Source organism: Culex quinquefasciatus, chromosome 3, assembly GCF_015732765.1.
Source record: "Culex quinquefasciatus strain JHB chromosome 3, VPISU_Cqui_1.0_pri_paternal, whole genome shotgun sequence".
Classification (NCBI taxonomy): Eukaryota; Metazoa; Arthropoda; class Insecta; order Diptera; family Culicidae; genus Culex; species Culex quinquefasciatus.
Window position 1 is genome coordinate 86,571,446 of NC_051863.1, and position 17,662 is coordinate 86,589,107.

Genomic DNA, 17,662 nt, shown 5'->3' on the forward strand with positions numbered 1-17,662 from the left:
CACATGTTAACTCAGTTGATGTAAACTTGAGATTCGACGTAAACGGTTGAATCATACGTAAAATCATATTTTTACGTATAATTTGTTGCAAATTTACATCAAATTGCATTTAAATTTAAATGTTTAATGACGTGCAAAAGTGTTACATCATAAATGATGTAACATTCGGAAATATTTTTTTGTGTGCAGATCACCCATCATCTGCGTCGTCTTCAGTGGGTTCGCCTTGAAGCACCTTACGCAGTTCCGGATTACCTTGCGGATCGTGTTCTTGACGTTCAGTGGCCAGTAGCGCTGTCGGACGATCGCAAGCAGCCCCTTCTGGCCGATGTGCAGGTTGTCCAGGTGCAGCTCTCGGACGAGAGCTTCGGTGATCGGGTGTTTGGCTGGCAGCAGCATCTGGTGACGGCTATCGTACGGAATAACGGCTCGCTTGATCCGCCCTCCAACTCGCAATATGCCGTCCTCGGAGTCCAAGAACGCATTCAGTCCGCACAGCCGGTGTTTCGTTTCCGCGCCGTCCATCAGCGCGAGAATCTCTGGTTGGAACGTTTCACGCTGGACCAGTCGCACGATCACGAGCGTTGCAGCTCGCGTCTCCTTGGCAGTAAGAAATCCCTTCACCAGCTCTTTCTTCTTGGACATGACGTACTTCGCGAAGCGCATCAAGTAGGTCATGTTACGAACGACTTCTGTAAAACTGCTCACCTTGTCAAACATCGGGAATCGTTCAACAGGAACAGTCATCGCCAGTGCAACACCGGCTCGCATCTCCGGCAGCTCCTCGTCCGGAATCTCGAGTTCGTCTCTAGTCTCGACAACGGGGGTGCGTGGCGGGCCCCGCCACCACTTCTTGGACGTCATCAGCTTCTTCGGGCGAACTCCTCTCGAGATCAGGTCGGCCGGGTTCTCTTCTGACGGAATGTAGTGCAAAAAGAAGTTTTCCGTCAACCGCTGAATCTCGCTCACCCGATTCGAGAAGAATGTCTGCAGCAGATGCGGGAGTTTCCTGAGCCACGCGAGCACAATCTTCGAATCGCTCCAGAGGTGGACCGCAGCAAACTTCAGTTCCGTCGCGCTCAGAAACTTGACTACCATCCTTGCGAGCAGCAGTAGCTCGGCTCGCGGGGTCGAGATGGCCTTTTCTTTCGCCTTGCGCTTCTTCGGTAGGATGCGAGACTTGCTGTAGATGAGTCGCATCTCGGTTTTCCCGTCGGCGAAGAAGCCCTCCACGTGCAGACAAGCCCCGTACGCCAGGTCGGACGCGTCGGCGTATCCGTGCAGCTCCAACTTGAGTGCTCCCTTCCAAGAGATCCACCTTGGCAACCGCACCTCCCTCAGAGCGGTCATTTCGATGCGGATGTTCCGCCACTTTGAGCCGACGTCAGGTGGAACCGGGTCGTCCCACTCAATCTGCAACTCGCCGACCTCTCGCAGGATCAGCTTCGCGTAGGTGATCACAGGGCCAAAGAATCCCAGCGGGTCGAATATCTTGGCCAGCTGACTCAAGAGGTTCCTCCGGGTCATCTCGTCCACTTCGTCGAAATCAGGCACCGACACAGAGAACCAGTAATCGAAAGGGTTCCAGGTTACGCCCAGCGTCTTCACGGTTGTCTTCGCGTTGTCGTCGGTGACTTCGAACGAGTTTCCTCGCAGCTCTTCGGGGACTGCGCGCACAATGTCGGAATGGTTCGCGCACCACTTGTGAGCGCCGAAGCAGGCCTTCGCCAGCAGACCCGTCACTTCTCGTTGCAGCTCGCAAGCTTCTTCTAGCGTATCGGCACCCGTCAGGATGTCGTCCATGTATGTCCCCTTCTCAACGACTTCCGCAGCTTGCTTGAGCGCCATTGTCGCCTGGAACGGCGAGGGTCGCAGGCCGTACGTCACAGTCTGCAGTTCCCAGACGCTCAGCAGATCGTTCCGATCGTACCGCCAGAAAATGCGCTGGTACTTCGTTTCTTCGGGATGCACGCCCACCTGGCGAAACATCTTGGGAATGTCCAGCGTAAAGACATACTGGAATCCCCGGAAGTGGAGCAGAATCGCGGTGAGGTCGTTCTGCACTGTTGGCCCAGTCATCAGAACGTCGTTGATCGAGACGCCGTTCGATGTCCTCGCTAACCCGTTGAATACGACTCGCAGTTTCGTCGTCGTACTGGTGGGCCTCAGCACACAGTGGTGTGGCAAGTAGAAACCTGCTCCCGGATCTTCGTTTGGCTTCTCCTCGATCTCTCACATGTGCCCGAGCTGCGCATACTCCCGGATGAACTGCGAGTACTGCTCCTTCAGTTCCGGTTGCTTGTCCAGCTTCCGTTCGAGCGCAAGAAAGCGCCGCAGCGCCATCTCCCGTGAATCGCCCAGCTCCAGCTTCCGCTCGTTAAAGGGGTGCCGCACAACGTACCGTCCTTCCTCGTTTCGTTCGTGTGTGCGCCGGAAGTGCTCCAGACACACCTCGTCATCAGCCGTCGCCGATGGGCGAAACTCGTCACAGGCCTCCACCTTGTAGAAGCTCTTCAGCAGCTCGATGAGCGGCTCGTCGTCTGCGGTCTGGCAAAAAGTACGCGCGACGACCGGTGCGTCGCTAGCGACCACTCCTCCAGCGATCCATCCCAGTTTCGTGTTTCTCAGCACTGGCAGGTTCGGGCCGAGCTCGAGTCGGTCATCCTCCAGCAGAGTCCAGAAGTATTCGGCGCCGATCAGCATGTCGACGCGTCCTCGCCTGTTGAACGTCGGGTCGGCCAGCGCCATCTCGTTCGTGATGGGCCAGTTCGTGACATCAAAAGATTTCACCGGCAGGTCACCGGTGATCCGGGGGGTTACCAGCAGATCCAAAAGTCTCCGAGGCGAGACTTGACCGTCGTTCACAGCTTACGGCAAATTCGAGTTTTATTGCCGTTCAGGCCACTGACCGTGAAGTCAGCGCGAGTTGTTCTTAGCGAGAGGAGGTTGGCGAAACGGTCCGTCACGAAGTTCATCTGCGAGGCAGAATCCAACAGCACTCGGCACGGGTAGGGAGTGCTGCCCACGCCGTCGACCAAGACAACGGCAGTCGAGAGGAAGGTTTGCTTGTCGGCGCTAACAGCACTTGCGCACAGCGTCGTAGACGTTCCTGCTGGGGTGCTGGTCACCTGGTTTCCGGACTTCACGACTGGTGTCGTGACTTCTGCTGGTTTCGTGGGAGTCGCACTGCTGGAGGTCTGGCTTGACGTGTCCTCGGTGTGGAGCAACGTGTGGTGCTTTCGTCCGCACTCCTGGCACGTCCTCGACGAACACGCCCTGGTTCGATGGCCTCTTGCAAGGCAGTTGAAACAGGCTCAAGTACGAAGTACTGAAGAAGTACTTCGTACTTGTCACTCACACTCTTTTGCTTAAAAGCATCACACTTCCAGAGTTCATGGTTTGCCTTGCACACAGCGCACTTCAGTTCACTTTTCGTTTCACTTGTCACCAGCGTGTGGCTCCGCGCCACCGCTTTCGGTTTAGCACACTCCGTCGCGGGCTTCGTGTCGAACTTCTCGTAGATCCGGCACTGCTCCTGCAGGAACTCCATCGTCGCGTCGTACGTCGACAGCACGTCTTTCTTCTGGCGAGCTTCCCAAGCGACCCGCAGCTTCTTGTCCATCTTCGCCGAGCCCAACGGCCAGCAAGTTCAGGTTGTCGACGTGCTTGTCTACGATTATGCGCTTGTCCTCGTACTGTTGTTTCAAGAGCAGCCAGGCGGCATCGTAGTCGTTATTGTCGATAATTTCTTGATCGATGATCCCCTCCGCCTTGTCGACCAGACAGCGCCGTAGATGGTACAGCTTCAGGGCCGGTTCTTCGTGCTGGTAACGATTCATGATCGTGGTAAACATCGCTTTGAAGGAATACCATTTTTCATACGACCCGTCGAAGGTCGGCAGCGGGACTTGCAACGCCGGAAGGTTGAGGCGCTCGGCTTGTCGGAGGACGACCGCAGACGCGTTCGGCACAGGAGCTGAAACCGGCTTCGTGGCACGCTCGATGAGTGTACTCAGCCTGACGGCTGTCCGTGTACAGCGATTCGAACTCAACGTACTTTTCTTCGTGCTCCGTACGTAGATTATCCGAGAGAGGAAGCGCGTGAATCAAGTTTTGGAAAGTATTGTACTCGTCATAGCATCGCGTCACTATGTCCATCTGAATTTGCAAAAAGTGCATGTTTTCAATGTTCGGGTTCGGTCTGGCAGCACTGTGTTCGAAAGCAGTGCGCACTCGGGTCAACTTCCCCTTCACGGCTCCTCTCTGATGAACCAACTTTTTGAGTTCTTCCTTTCTTGGCCTTTTCTTTGCTCTTCTGTGCTGCAATTTGCTCACTAATCGTTTTCACTGGTGTGCGTGGTATTTCTCTTCCTTTAGGTGGCGGCGTAAACACATTTCTCCACATTCTCTGCTTCCACCGTGCCCATTTTCACCACACAACCGCGACTCCAAATTCACCACAGCCAGGCAGCGAACCCTGCCAACACTTTTTCACCACCGACGCCGTCAATTCTGGAACTTTCCGTGCTGAGCACGCAGCCAGCAGAAATTCACCACCGACGCCGTGGAATTTTCCACTCTTCGCGGCCTTCACCGACACCCGTTCGCGGGTGTTCTTCTTTTTCACTGAATCGGAACCCACTGGGGGGCTTCCGTCGGGGTTTTCAGAATCGGAAAGCCGTTGCTTCCGTCGGAACAGGAATCTTCCCGCTGGAATCTTCCTTCACTTTTCTTCGTAGCGACCGAGTCACTAACACCCGCACGGCCACGGCACGAACGGACGCTCAATCTTTTCTGAATCACGGAACTTTTCCGCGAGAATCGCGTCGATTTCACCGATTTCCCGAATCAGGCTGCAGAAGGACCACGATTTCCCTTGCGATCTAGTGGACTGTAACTTTTTCACGGGTAGATTCGGATTCGCGCGGAACGGTTTTTAAATCGGTCTTTCCAAAGTCAAGCAAAAACGCGTCTTTCTTCTCTTGACAATGGAGCTTAACTGTTTTTATTTGATCGGCTCAAAAACTAAACTAGTGTGTGTGTTCTCTCTCCCTCTCTCTGGCCGCTGCAGCACAGGGTGTGCCACAAGCTCGTCGTTGCGGTGCGCACTAGGGGTGCGCAAGTCACCTAACAGTATTATACCATCTATTACTGGGCAACCAAGGGCACATTTTGGTATTTGTTATTATGTCAAGTAATACCAAAATATGGTATTCCCGTGTTATTTACCCCTGCTCGGGAAGCCAGGCAGTTTGAGCAAGGACGCTCAAAATTCGTCTGGAAACCAGTTCGCTACCCTCCCTGTGGACGTGAGCGAGAAGGAAGAATTTGAACGACAGAAAAAGTTGTCACCCATTTTTGTGAAAACATCGTCATCGGATTCGGTGCGAAAGTGGCTGACCGGGTTTATCAAATCTGGTGCTTTACGTGCTTCCATTCGCTTGTGTGCTGATGGACTCAAAATTCTGCTACCTACCAGAAAGGATTACAACTACGTTCGGGATTTCCTGAACAACACAAAGGTTGAATACTACAGCCATGACGATCCAGGTAAACGACCCTCCGTAAACGAGTTCTCCGAGGCCTGTACGACATGGATGTGAGTGTGCTGAAAGAAGAGCTCAAAACTCTTAAGTTGAATGTGATCGAGTCTCCAAGATGACGAGACACAACAAGGACATCAAGTATCGTGATCAACTGTACCTGGTTCATCTCGAGAAAGGATCGACAACGCCGTCTGAGCTGAAAACAGTTCGGGCAATTTTCAACATCATCGTGACTTGGGAACGTTATCATCCAGTGCACCGTGACGTGACGCAATGTTCAAACTGTTTGCAGTTTGGGCATGGTGGTTTGCAGTTTGGGCATGGTGGAAGGAACTGTTTCTTCAAGAGTCGTTTTGCAACCTGCGGAGGTGAGCACAAAACTCAAGCTTGCGAAACAATTAACGAGAACATCGAAGCGAAATGCTTCAATTTCGGCGGCGACCATTCTACCAAGAATCGGAGCTGCCCAAAACGTGCTGAGTTTGTAAAAAATAGGCAGCAAGCGACGACGAGGCACCAACCAAATCGTCGCAAAACACCACCAGCATACACGGACGTGGATTTTCCTGCTTTGGCGTCGCCAGTAGCAGGATCTATTAGAGTGGTTCCAAATCTGCAGCCATTGCCGTTGAATCAGCGGCAAAGAGTTGCAGAGAATACAACACCTCCAGGCTTCAGTCAGCAACCGAGGGAAAACCAATCAACGGGAGAAGGCAGCAGTGACCTGTTTTCACCGAAAGAACTTCTGAACATTTTCATCGAGATGACAACAACACTGCGTGGTTGCAAAACTCGCCTGGAACATGTAAGAACGTTTGGAGCATTCATCTTAAAATACCGTTCTAGTGATTTTGAATATTTCAATGAATTTATTTTTTTAAGTTAGGATTAGTTGCTAAAGTGATTTTTTTTTCTTTTTTACCCAAATGTATTCGATTCAATGCAATAATGTAAAACAATTTGAAGTAAATAAAATAAATGTGATCAGTTAATAATAAAACGAAAAATACAACAAAGATGAATAGCATAAGGCCATACCACTTAGCATGTAAAGAAATGTAATTATTATAAGATCAATAAAGACATATTTAATAAAAAAAAACCCTTTTTGTTAAATCCTAAATATACCCCTTTTATACTTTTAAGTATATAAGCCGATTTCTTTTCATAGCATTGCAAATAACTCATCAGGATCAAATTGGTTCTTTTTGCACCCTTCGACAAAGTTGTATGGAATTTAATTTCCTTGAAGAATCCTACACTTGGGCGAGACCAGCGCCACCTGCTGCCAAAATCCTAAGCGATGTTTTTCCCCATAGATTTTCGTGATTTTCCCCATAAAAACTTCCACGATAAAAAGCAATTTGGCTCAAAATTGGTACAGTTACTTATGGGTCATTCCTTCTCAAGTGACCACGCGTCCAACATCGACCTTCACCAAATCTGCTCATATTTGGCATGGGGGTTGTTTTTGCCCCAAAAACAAAGAATCCAAAGTTTGGTGACATTTTGTCCACCCCCGCGCCCGTGGCACTCTTTTTCTGAGATTTTGAAAAACCTCATTTTTAAAATGCATTTTGCTAAGAGAAAAGTTTACAAAACGTGACCTTTGGGGTATGCATATTTGAAGATTTTTTGACGTAGAATCGAATGGCGTACTCAAAATTTACGTACAGTGTTGCCAGATATGAAAATTTTGCGCTTTAGGTTTTAAAATGCTTTTTTAACCCTTTGGACGAGCACTTACGGGAAAACTGACAATTGCATTCGATTGCTGAGAGTTTTTTTACATTAAATTCAATCAAAAACTCAGGGTAAAATGAATATTTCTTAAGATATCACATTTTTAAGTTGGAAAGCTCTGTATTGCACAGCAAATGTTTTACTTAACCATCAATTTTCAACAGTACATTGCGTGAGAGCATAGTAGGCCTTGAAAATTGAATATTCTTTTTTTCAATTTCTTAACGGAAGCAAGTGAATGTCCCAAAATTGAATTTATGTATGTATTGTATACAATGTATACAATACACAAATTCAATGTATACAATACATACATACATAAATTCAATTTTGGGACATTCACTTGCTTCCGTTAAGAAATTGAAAAAAAGAATATTCATTTTTCAAGGCCTATTATGCTCTCACGCAATGTACTGTTGAAAATTGATGGTTAAGTAAAACATTTGCTGTGCAATACAGAGCTTTCCAACTTAAAAATGTGATATCTCAAGAAATATTCATTTTACCCTGAGGTTTTGATTGAATTTAATGTAAAAACTCTCAGCAATCGAATGCAATTGTCAGTTTTTCCGTAAGTGCTCGTCCAAAGGGTTAAAAAAAAACATTTTAAAACTTAAAGCTCAAAATTTTCATATCTGGCAACACTGTACGTAAATTTTGAGTACGCCATTCGATTCTACGTCAAAAAATCTTCAAATATGCATACCCAAAAGTTCACGTTTTGTAAACTTTTCTCTTAGCAAAATGCATTTTAAAAATGAGGTTTTTCAAAAATCTCAGAAAAAGAGGGGGGTGCCACGGGCGCGTGGGTAGACCAAATGTCACCAAACTTTGGATTCTTTGTTTTTGGGGCAAAAACAACCCCCATGCCAAATATGAGCAGAATTGGTGAAGGTCGATGTTGGACGCGTGGTCACTTGGGAAGGAATGACCCTTATTATAGCTTATTATTGTCTAAAGAATAGATCCAGGGGTAATCTCTTGAGATTTTTTGTCACCTTGTTGTGACTCACATATTGTAAACTCACCTCTATCGTTCCTCTCCACTTGTCAGCGGCATTGCGAGCAATATCCATCTTTTTTTGCTTTTTTATTTGGTGTTTCTTGTAAATAACTTCAATTATGATCAATCCTATTCCTCCAACTATTCCAGCTCCAACCAAAATGAACACGCCTGCCATATTTTTCAAACCCAAGGTATTTGGAGTTTTTTCAAACTGTTCACATTGTTGAATGTTTCCATGGAAAATCCAGTCTTTGTCCAATGACTCCATGAAACCACTTTCGTGGAAGTCCAGAATTGCCAACGTAACTGCATCTGTCCATGGTGAGCCCTTTTGCAGTCCTATTCCATATCCGCTCCTGCCAAAAAGTTCACCTGCTGTAACAAGTTCACAGTCTTTGGCAGCTTCATGCTCTAATCGTGAAGAGTCCCAAATAAATGCCATTAGTTTTCTAAAATAAATGAAAACTTAAAAAAATACTGGTCGTGCCAAAAAGAGGGAGACATACCCATCTTTAACATCTTGAATAGCCTTTTCCGCGGTCTCATAGTTGTTAGCCTCCATGGTTCTGTACATGTTCGAAAGCTCCACCTGACGGCGAAAGTACATGTCCACAGCAGAACCTTTAACTGTGGCGCAGGTCAAATTCTCCATTGTGTTGCGCAATCGAGCGTCATTAATCCCGGAGAGTTTTGTTTTTGGTCTTTCCAACACGAGAAAAGCTGCCAAGTTTGCAGTGTATGAGGCTACAATTATCATTGCGAATCCTGCCCATACCATGCCTACAAGAAAAGGAACGGATTTGATTGGTTGCTGGAATAATTATATGAGCTGATGATTAGAAAAAAACGTAGTCGGCAATTAATAGCATTTTGGTGGACGCAAAAATCTTTAATCGTAAATATAACTATTGGCGTCTGCACTCTGTGCCATACTCTAAACTCCAAAGCCATTGGCACTAGCAATAACACCGACCAACAAAATTTCTGCGCAGGCTCAACTCGAGGGGAAGCATGAACTTTGGGGTCCCACGTGTACCGTAAACTGGGGTGACTTTGATAGTCCGGGTGACATTGATAGAAATTTGATTTGGCCACTAATTTTGATACATCCAATGTAACAGTCACATTTTTGCATATATATTCGATAATAAGCTATCCTAGTATGCTTATATACTCAAAATTCTCAAAAATGTTTAGATATCAATTTGACTGGCATTTGAAAAACCTATTAAAGCCACCCCGGGCTATGTCGATATCTCAGCAACTAATGGTCCGATTTTCAATGTTAAAACATGAAACATTCGTGATTTTTTCCGATCTTTTCGAAAAAAGTATTTTGTTTTTTTTAAATCAAGACTAACATTTTAAATGGGCGTAATATTCAATGTTTGGCCCTACAACTTTGCCGAAGACACCAAATTGATCAGAAAATTCATTAAAAAGTTACAGATATTCGAATATTTACGTAGGGTAGGGTAGTCATCAATGAGACACTTTTGGTTTTTAACATTCAACGATTTTTGTATTATTTTCCTTAGCATGTTTTAATGAGCTTTTTGTTGCAATTTCCTTCTTTTAATGTGTTCTAACATTGACCAAAATATGAGATCGATCCGACCTCTACAGTCAGAGCTATCCAACTGTCTCAATGTAGACGCACTTGGAGGGAACAATGAGACAGGTGGGGAACAATGAGACACTCTACAAAAATCAATACTTTTCTTGTAAAACATCATGTTTTGGTATTGTTCCGTTGCAGGTGACTTGCCTTGAACATTTTAAAGCAATTTTGAAAACTTGAAACTTCAAGTAACAAAAATTATACTAAAAAGTATTTAAATTTAGTAAACACCATTTATTTATACCAAATAACTTTATATGTTTGGCTAAATGAAGTCAAAACTCAATAAATATGCCAAAAATCACTTCCAATTCATGTTTTGAAGGATTTCCCTAGATTTTGAAAAGTTTAATGAAGAAAAATCAAAGTGTCTCATTGTTACCCATGGGCTGAAGAGAGTGGGGAACAATGAGACAGCCCTGGATTCTGGGTATATTCTTAATATTGGTCAAATCTAATGAAAGGCCATTGTAGCCCAACTCATGCCCTATGAAATGACGAAAGAAATTTGGAGAAATATTAGTTTTTGTGTTATTGGCAGCCTATGAGCGAAAATGTAATTTTCAGTCATAATTTACTTTTACACCCCAAAATCAAACATTTATGAATAACTTTGCAAGGGAGCGTCCATAACCAAAGCCACTATTATGGCAGACGTGTATCCAGTAGACACACCTTTTCCAAAAATATGAGCCTGATTGGTTGAAACTACGACTTGTGAGAGCCATTTTATCATTGTTCTCATTGATGACTACTCTACCCTACCATTTTTGTATGGACACCTGCCAAAAATGACACAAAATAGCTTCTGTGGTCATATGGAAGGCCCCCACAAAGTTTGAGTCAAATCAAAGATACAAAAAATAAAAATGGTCGAAATCGGCCGAATTCGTAGAGAGTTGCTCATATTAAAAATGTAGTGTACCAAACAAAACCACATTATTTACCTAAAACTCGTGCTGAAAAGCTACGTGGAGTTCCTTCGCCAATTCCAGAATTAAGCAGTACTCCCCAAGCAAACCAAATGGCAGAGCTGAGATTGAGTGCATCTTCTTCATTACCATCGTTGGTTGTGAGCTTAAATCGACCAAACGGCGAAAATCTGTCCAGAAGGTAAAGTACTAGAGCAACGACCTTAAACAGTAATAGGTGATAAGTTATTCTATAGTATTGTTTGAATGCGTTATATTATAATATAATTATCTTACGTGTACAGAAACCATAACAAGGATCCATAAGGTATTGCTAAAAGGTTGCAAGAAAGACACCTGTAAGAAAACAAAAAGTTTATTTAAATTTAGGTTTCGGCTTGAATAAATTTGATACACTCTATATCCATTATCCAAGTAACCATCCGCACTAAAAAAATCATTAATAGGCTGTAAACCAGCATTCCACAGCTAATCTGCATTAAAACAGCTAATATTAGGCAGCTCTAAAGCAACTGCTCTAGCATATGCTGAAATGCAGCTCATTTAATGCTGCTACCAGCAACACTGCCTAATTTTTCCCATTAAACTGGCAACACAGTTGAGATGTGATAGAGAGAGAATGATGAAAACCAAAACAAAATATCTCTGGCTCGCTCATCCCTCACGAAAACCAACCAGCTGAGGAAAAAACGGAACGGCTGTCGGTTTCACCCAGTCACGACGTTCTAGCAGGATTCTAGCAGGGTTCTTACAGAGCTGGATATTCTTACAGCATTCTAGCAGGATTGCTCCACCGTTCTAGCAGGATTCTGACAGAACCAGCTCTGCTAGAATATTTCGTGACTGGGCAGCTGAGATTGAATTTAATTTTGATATTTAGCATGATTAATTTTATGTTCAAGCTGTTTATGTGATATTGCGGTGTAACCAAGGTGTAACACCACACAAGTGGAACAATCAATTTTGCTGCACACAAAGAAAAAATACTTTAAATATAAAAAGATCGTTCGTTGAATTAAAAGTTCGCGTTGGTGAATATTCGTAGAAAGTTCAAACTTTTTTATTTAAAAGTTGAAAAGTTTTTGATATTTTTTGAGCTCGCGATTCAACTTTCGATGAACGCGATCTGCCACGATTACTAAGAATGACCGCGATCTGGCACGATTTCACCGCGATGAGAGCGCGATGTAGAAAAATCGCGCGATGTGAGCTGTACACTGCTCGAATGAGTTTGCCAGCAACCATATGACAGATCTTGCTGAAATTCGATTCGAGCAGTGGAAGAGAAAAACAAAACAAAAAAATAAACACGTGGAAAAAGTGGCTTTTGGAGGACAAATTTTCTACGGGATTACCAAAACCTGGTCCGTCCGAAGTTTCTCGGACAACCGAAAGCCCGCCATGAAGGAGAAGGACGGCGGCTGCGAGAATTTTCGCCGAAGAGAAGACCAATCCGGAATGAAAGGCGAGGAAATCGCCGTTGTCGATTCGCCAGCTCAAGCGACATCCGACATGTCGACGTCCCAGATGAGCCCCTGTGCTGGAAGTTGTCGCGGATCCCGCAGTCTTCGTGCCCAAATCCAACCCAAATCCCCTGCCTGTTTCCTTCTTCCCAGGTTATGGTTTTCGCAAAATCGGTGCCGGCGATCGTTATCCAGACTACGAACAACCTTATCAGTTAGCTGGACGCAAAATCGCTCGAGCTGGCCGGTTGAATCGGTGGTTTTGCATTTACGCCGGCGGCCACGACCGCAACCAGCACTGCTATGGAAGTAGCAGCCCGGCCAGAAGCATCTCGAGCTCGAGTGGCGGAGGTGGAGGCAACACCACGACAACGACCAGTAGCAACAACAGAAGTGGTTCGACTGTACCGCTTGGAGCAGCTGTAACGATGGCCACGGCTGGTGGAAATAGCAGCAGCATCAGTTCCGAGCACGAGAACCTGCTCAACCAGCTGGCCTTGAACATGCTTTGCAACCAAAAGGTCCTGCAGAGGATCGCGCAATAGTTCATCGTGAACCCTCCCAGGTCCCCACTGCTCATCTGCTCGGCCACTAATCCGGACAGACCGTCGTCACCACCGCCCAGTGGTAAAGGACTGCCCAACATTGAGGACTCACACGTGCTCTGTCGCTGCACCACTTGACTGTCGTTATCAGGGATGCCAGGTTGCCAGATAAATCTGGCATTGCCAGTTCTTTTGAGTGGCAATTTGTAAAATTTTATTTTTTATTTCTTCCAGACATTGTTGAAATGAAGTATGATGTTTATTTTGTGAAGCTATAATGCATAAACAGTGAAAATACACCATTTTTGAACACTATTTCGCTCATTACTTTGAGAAAAGTGGCTTGCCAGGTTTTTGCCAGTTTTTTTGCCAGATTATTTTCTGTTCAGACCTGGTAACCCTGGTCGTAATTAACATTCTCGCTCTTCTTCTTGCACACTTTTTAGACGCCGAACTGGTCGATATGATGCGAATCTTCTGCGAGGTCATGCACGACTTCCGGTCTCCAGTTTGTCGAGTTTGTCCAGTTTTTTGCACCAGCACTTGTTGTTGTATAATATCATTCAGCACAAGGCTGAATCGCACGACATGAAGGACGACTCGGAGAACAAAACCATGTCGGAGTGCATCGGCGAAATCTACCCTATCTGAACTAGTCGCTCGAGACGTTCAACCCGGAGGAAGGTTTGGTGGTGGCGGTGGACGGCTCGCGGGTAACCATCTACAACTACGAGTGGGTCGAGTGCAAGACGCGATGGGCCGACAACCAGAACCAGCTGGTGACGCCAGGGACGTCGTCGCCAATCGAAGACGACCTGACCGACGCCGAGCAATGTGATTTTCGGCAGGCAGCGGCCGCGGCAAGCTTCAGCTGCTGAGTCGATCGAGAGGATGGTTCGGCGGAGGTAGCGAACGGCTCGCGGGAAACCATCTACAACTACGAGAGGGTTAAGTGAATCGCCGAGATAATCTACGCGAGCTTGATCACGTGATCGGCCAAGAATTGCCGCTGCCGAGCACTCGGATACACTTCTGATACCACCAGAAACGCGTTTGACCAGCTCAAAAAGACACTAGCCGGTTAACTCGGTGCGTCCACATCCATCTTGATCATCCAGAATGACCAGTTGGTGCACAGCAAGGGCACTGGTGGTATCTTGGAGCTTTGCTGGAACTCGCGCCACCTGGAATAGCAACACTTGACACTTCAGGTGCTGAAAAGATTATCCGACTAATTAACATCAACATCAGTTCCCGGAAAGGGAGGAAACATTAAAATAAATAAATTGTTTCGATTACGTGATTGCTAATTGAATTATGATCCTTTTGATAATGTTTTGCAGAGATGACCTTTTGACGTTCCGGAAGTGATACGTTTCAGGATGCTTCTGATGGAATTGCGCGGAAGTTCTGGAATATTTCCAGTTGTCTGTGGCCACGGTACGATCATCTCCGGAGATTTTCCGGACGATTGGCATCATCAACTCTACTTCCTACGCTCTGAATCTTCGTCTGACAGTGGCCGCGGCTGCTGCTGCAGACGCAGTCGGACAGGCTTGCCAGCTGACGGCGTTCGACCAGTAGTCAAAATCAAAAAATCAAATTATTCACTCTACAGCATTGCCTTGGCGTTCTCGATTGCGAGATTCCTACTCGAAACAAAGTGTCCGAAGGCTTGATTTTTGAGGCAATTGCAAACCTCTTTTCACACCTTAGCTTCCATCCACCCCGGGATTCGAACTGACGACCTTTGGATTGTTAGTCCAACTGCCTACCAGCGACTCCACCGAGGCAGGACCCAGGGAGACGACTCCTACACCTGGACTGAGCTAACTACCTAACTTTTTTAGGTTAGTCCGGGGCCAACATTTACTTCCCGTCCGACGGAAGGCGTGATCAGACAAATCTCGTCTCGAAAAATGCCACCGGGACCGTCTGGGATCGAACCCAGGCCGACTGGGTGAGAGGCAATCACGCTTACCCCTACACCACGGTCCCGACTCGACCAGTAGTGATGAGACTAATAAAGAAATCGACAGCTCCGTTGCAGAACCCGACCTAAACAATTGTTAGAGTCTGAACAATTTCGCATTTAATTTAGCTTGAATGCAATTCAAATAAAGAATTTCGTGAATATTCAACTTAGTAACACTTTACCTATCACACATGCTTTTTTTTCATTTACTTTATTTATCGTTGTATTACAATTCCACAATTAGGTGACTTCCTGTCCAAACAGATATAACTTCAATGTTCCGCCGCCAGAGGTGACCCAGCTGGACCGTGGACTGCGTGTGGCCAGCTGGATTCCGGCTCGCAGACTTCCACTGTTCTTCTCTGGATCGATGCCGGATCGCGGTACGAGGATGCCTGCAACAACGGCGTCGCGTATTTCCTGCGTGAGAAAGGTAACTTGCAGGAAGTAGTCTTGGACCATCTGCACGCGACCGCCTTCCATTCCTCTCGGAAGCATCATTCTTGGGTCGACCAAGAACATCCAAACGATTAGCAAGGCAGGCTTTCGTCGATTCGCACTACAAGGCACCCGCATCGTCCTGAACACTGCCGGTGACGTCAAGCACGGAGACCTGGTCAAGCTGGCCGAGTCCAGCCTCGGAATAGTTGGTTACACGGAAAGGCCAGGTTTTCAGTCGTCAGAATCTGCGACACAAAATCGATCGCGTCTTCCAGCATCGGTGAGCCACCGCACTATCGAGATTCATTAACCTTCCTACGGTATTGGGGTCCTTTTCGGCCTTTTTGGAAATTAAATTTGCCATAACTTTTGTTATATACATGCTAGAGCCTTCAAATTTTCTGACATTAAATTTATAGTATAAATACACATTTCACAAAACAAAAATACCTCGGACGACCCCTAGGGGAGCGTCCATAACAAAAGTTACTTTAAAGGTATTGGGGTCCATTGTCATGACCGTAGATTAACATATCTTTCAATTTCATGAAGTTTGATATGTCGGATGATAAGGTTTCTCTCATATTTCGGGAGTGTCCCCAAAGGGGCTACCGGTAGCCGGTTCCAAATTGTCCAGGATGGGTCAGCGAACATTGATAGGGTTTCTCTCATATTCCGGAAGTGTCCCCAAGGCGCCACCGGTAACCGGTTCCAGATTGGCCAGGATGGCTCAGCGATTAACGGCATTACCAAAGATGGACAAATCTTTCAATTTCATGAAGTTTGATATGCGACATGATGGGTTTTCAACAAAAAAATCAAATTGGCCGTTCATCGGGTACCCGGGAACCGGTTCCAGGTTACCCGGAAGTGGCCACTAACACTCTAGAGTGGTTCTGGTAATCGTGTAACGTGTTTTTAGTAAGTTTTATGGATCAATTTCAACTATCCAGAGAGTATTGGTATCACATATACGTGAAAAACAGTAAAATATGAACTTTTCGGATGTTCCGGATTTCCAGAACCGGTAGGTCACCTGGCCCTGATATTAATATTTGTGGTCAAAGTACAGGTATATACCTGTCGAATGCAACCCGGAGCATCCTGATTGGTTTAAATTTGCCGGAGATACAGGTCGTCAAAGTTGGGGTCTCAGAAAGGCCTTTTTTTGGTTGTAGCCGATTCCCGGTGGCCACAGTGACCAAATCCGGTTTTCCGGGTCGGTTTCGGAAAGGGGACGTTCTAAGCTTTCATTTGTAACCAAAAGAACCGGAATCGGTCAAAAACTGGATTTTTGACGATTTTTTAAAGTTTGGGGTCGAAAAGGACCCCAGTACCTCATGTGTGTTTTTTTTTAATACCAAGGGAAGGTTAAGCTCATCCGCTCGAGCAGCTACACAGTTTGCGATCCATCCGGGATCCGAGTGGTTAATCGGGTTTATTCGGCCACAAACCTCGCGATGGATGAGTTGCGCGCGAGCAGGGATGCCAGGTACACAAATGTGTCTTTGTTTCACAGACTTTTGAACTTGTGTCCAGACATTTTGTGATGCGCAGACAAACACAGACTTTTTAAATATGACACAGATATACACAGATTTTCCGTAAACGGAGCGAAAATTCGATTTTTGAAAGTCAGGATGGTTTTGACAACACCCCCCGCTCATCATTTTTTTGAGACGATCGTTGATGCTCGAGTTTAGGTCAAAGTATGTGTACAGACATGCACAGACTTTTTTCAGTAGTTCAGACTTTTCAAATTCCGACCTGGCATCCCAGCGCGCGAGTTTCGCGATTTAGTCGCTCCGATAGCCCGCTTCGCTGCCTAGGGCTTTGCTTGGGGAACACTTTGCGCCCTTAAAGGAGTTAGTACCTTCTTGAGCGTCTTCGCGGGGATCCACTCGTAGTCGACGTCCTTGGTGTTAGTGTTTCCGGTTCGACGGTCTTGCGCACCACCAACGATCGCTTGCGCTTGCCATACGAATAGCAGAACTGCGGCCGAGGACGAGCAGCAGCACCACGATTGCGGCCAGGAACACGACGATGATCGAGAAGCTTTCGTTAAAGACAGCCTCCGAGAACTGCTTGCCACTGGCGTCCCGATAGATCAGCGCTATGTTCAGCCCCAACGGATGTCCTAAGGCCGAGAAGTTATGGAAAAAGTAGTTAAAGTACATTTGATAGCGGAACGAAGCCTGGATGGTTTCAACGATGAAATCGTCGCTTCCCTTGTTAGCAAATCCGACCAGGAACATAGACGGGTAACTGCGAACCAGATTCAGCGGACGGATCAACAACAGAAACGTATCTTCGTCGTTTTCGGCTCATCGTCCATTTCAGTTTCCTTAGCTTGGTCTGTCACCGACGCGTCCTCTCCCTCAACCTCCGCG

The 17,662-nt window shown here is 46.3% G+C and overlaps 3 protein-coding genes across 8 annotated transcripts in view; 1 reads left to right on the forward strand and 2 right to left on the reverse strand.

The window, feature by feature from the left end:
- Window positions 1–17,662, forward strand: part of LOC6048845 (kinase suppressor of Ras 2) — a 207,923-nt gene that overhangs the window by 58,663 nt on the left and 131,598 nt on the right. The window lies entirely within an intron of this gene.
- Window positions 1–17,662, reverse strand: part of LOC6052411 (glutamate [NMDA] receptor subunit 1) — a 211,166-nt gene that overhangs the window by 11,598 nt on the left and 181,906 nt on the right. For 5 of the 6 annotated variants that reach the window (XM_038266329.1, XM_038266327.1, XM_038266328.1 and 2 more), the window contains 4 exons: window positions 11,125–11,184; window positions 10,864–11,050; window positions 8,802–9,075; window positions 8,318–8,744 (listed from right to left, as the gene is read on the reverse strand). In XM_038266329.1, coding sequence (XP_038122257.1) covers window positions 8,318–8,744; window positions 8,802–9,075; window positions 10,864–11,050; window positions 11,125–11,184 — 948 coding nt within the window. Of the gene's footprint in view, window positions 1–8,317; window positions 8,745–8,801; window positions 9,076–10,863; window positions 11,051–11,124; window positions 11,185–17,662 lie in introns of those variants that run through there. The other variant, XM_038266332.1, reaches the window with a different exon arrangement.
- On the reverse strand, window positions 17,069–17,549 carry LOC6050592 (translocon-associated protein subunit alpha). The gene has a single exon (XM_038266338.1). It carries the CDS (start codon window positions 17,525–17,527, stop codon window positions 17,195–17,197), a length of 333 nt encoding a protein of 110 aa, XP_038122266.1. The 5' UTR covers window positions 17,528–17,549; the 3' UTR covers window positions 17,069–17,194.

Coding starts and splice junctions, on each gene's coding strand:
- LOC6050592 (XM_038266338.1), bottom strand. CDS start 17,527: ATGTTCCTGGTCGGATTTGCTAACAAGGGAAGCGACGATTTCATCGTT.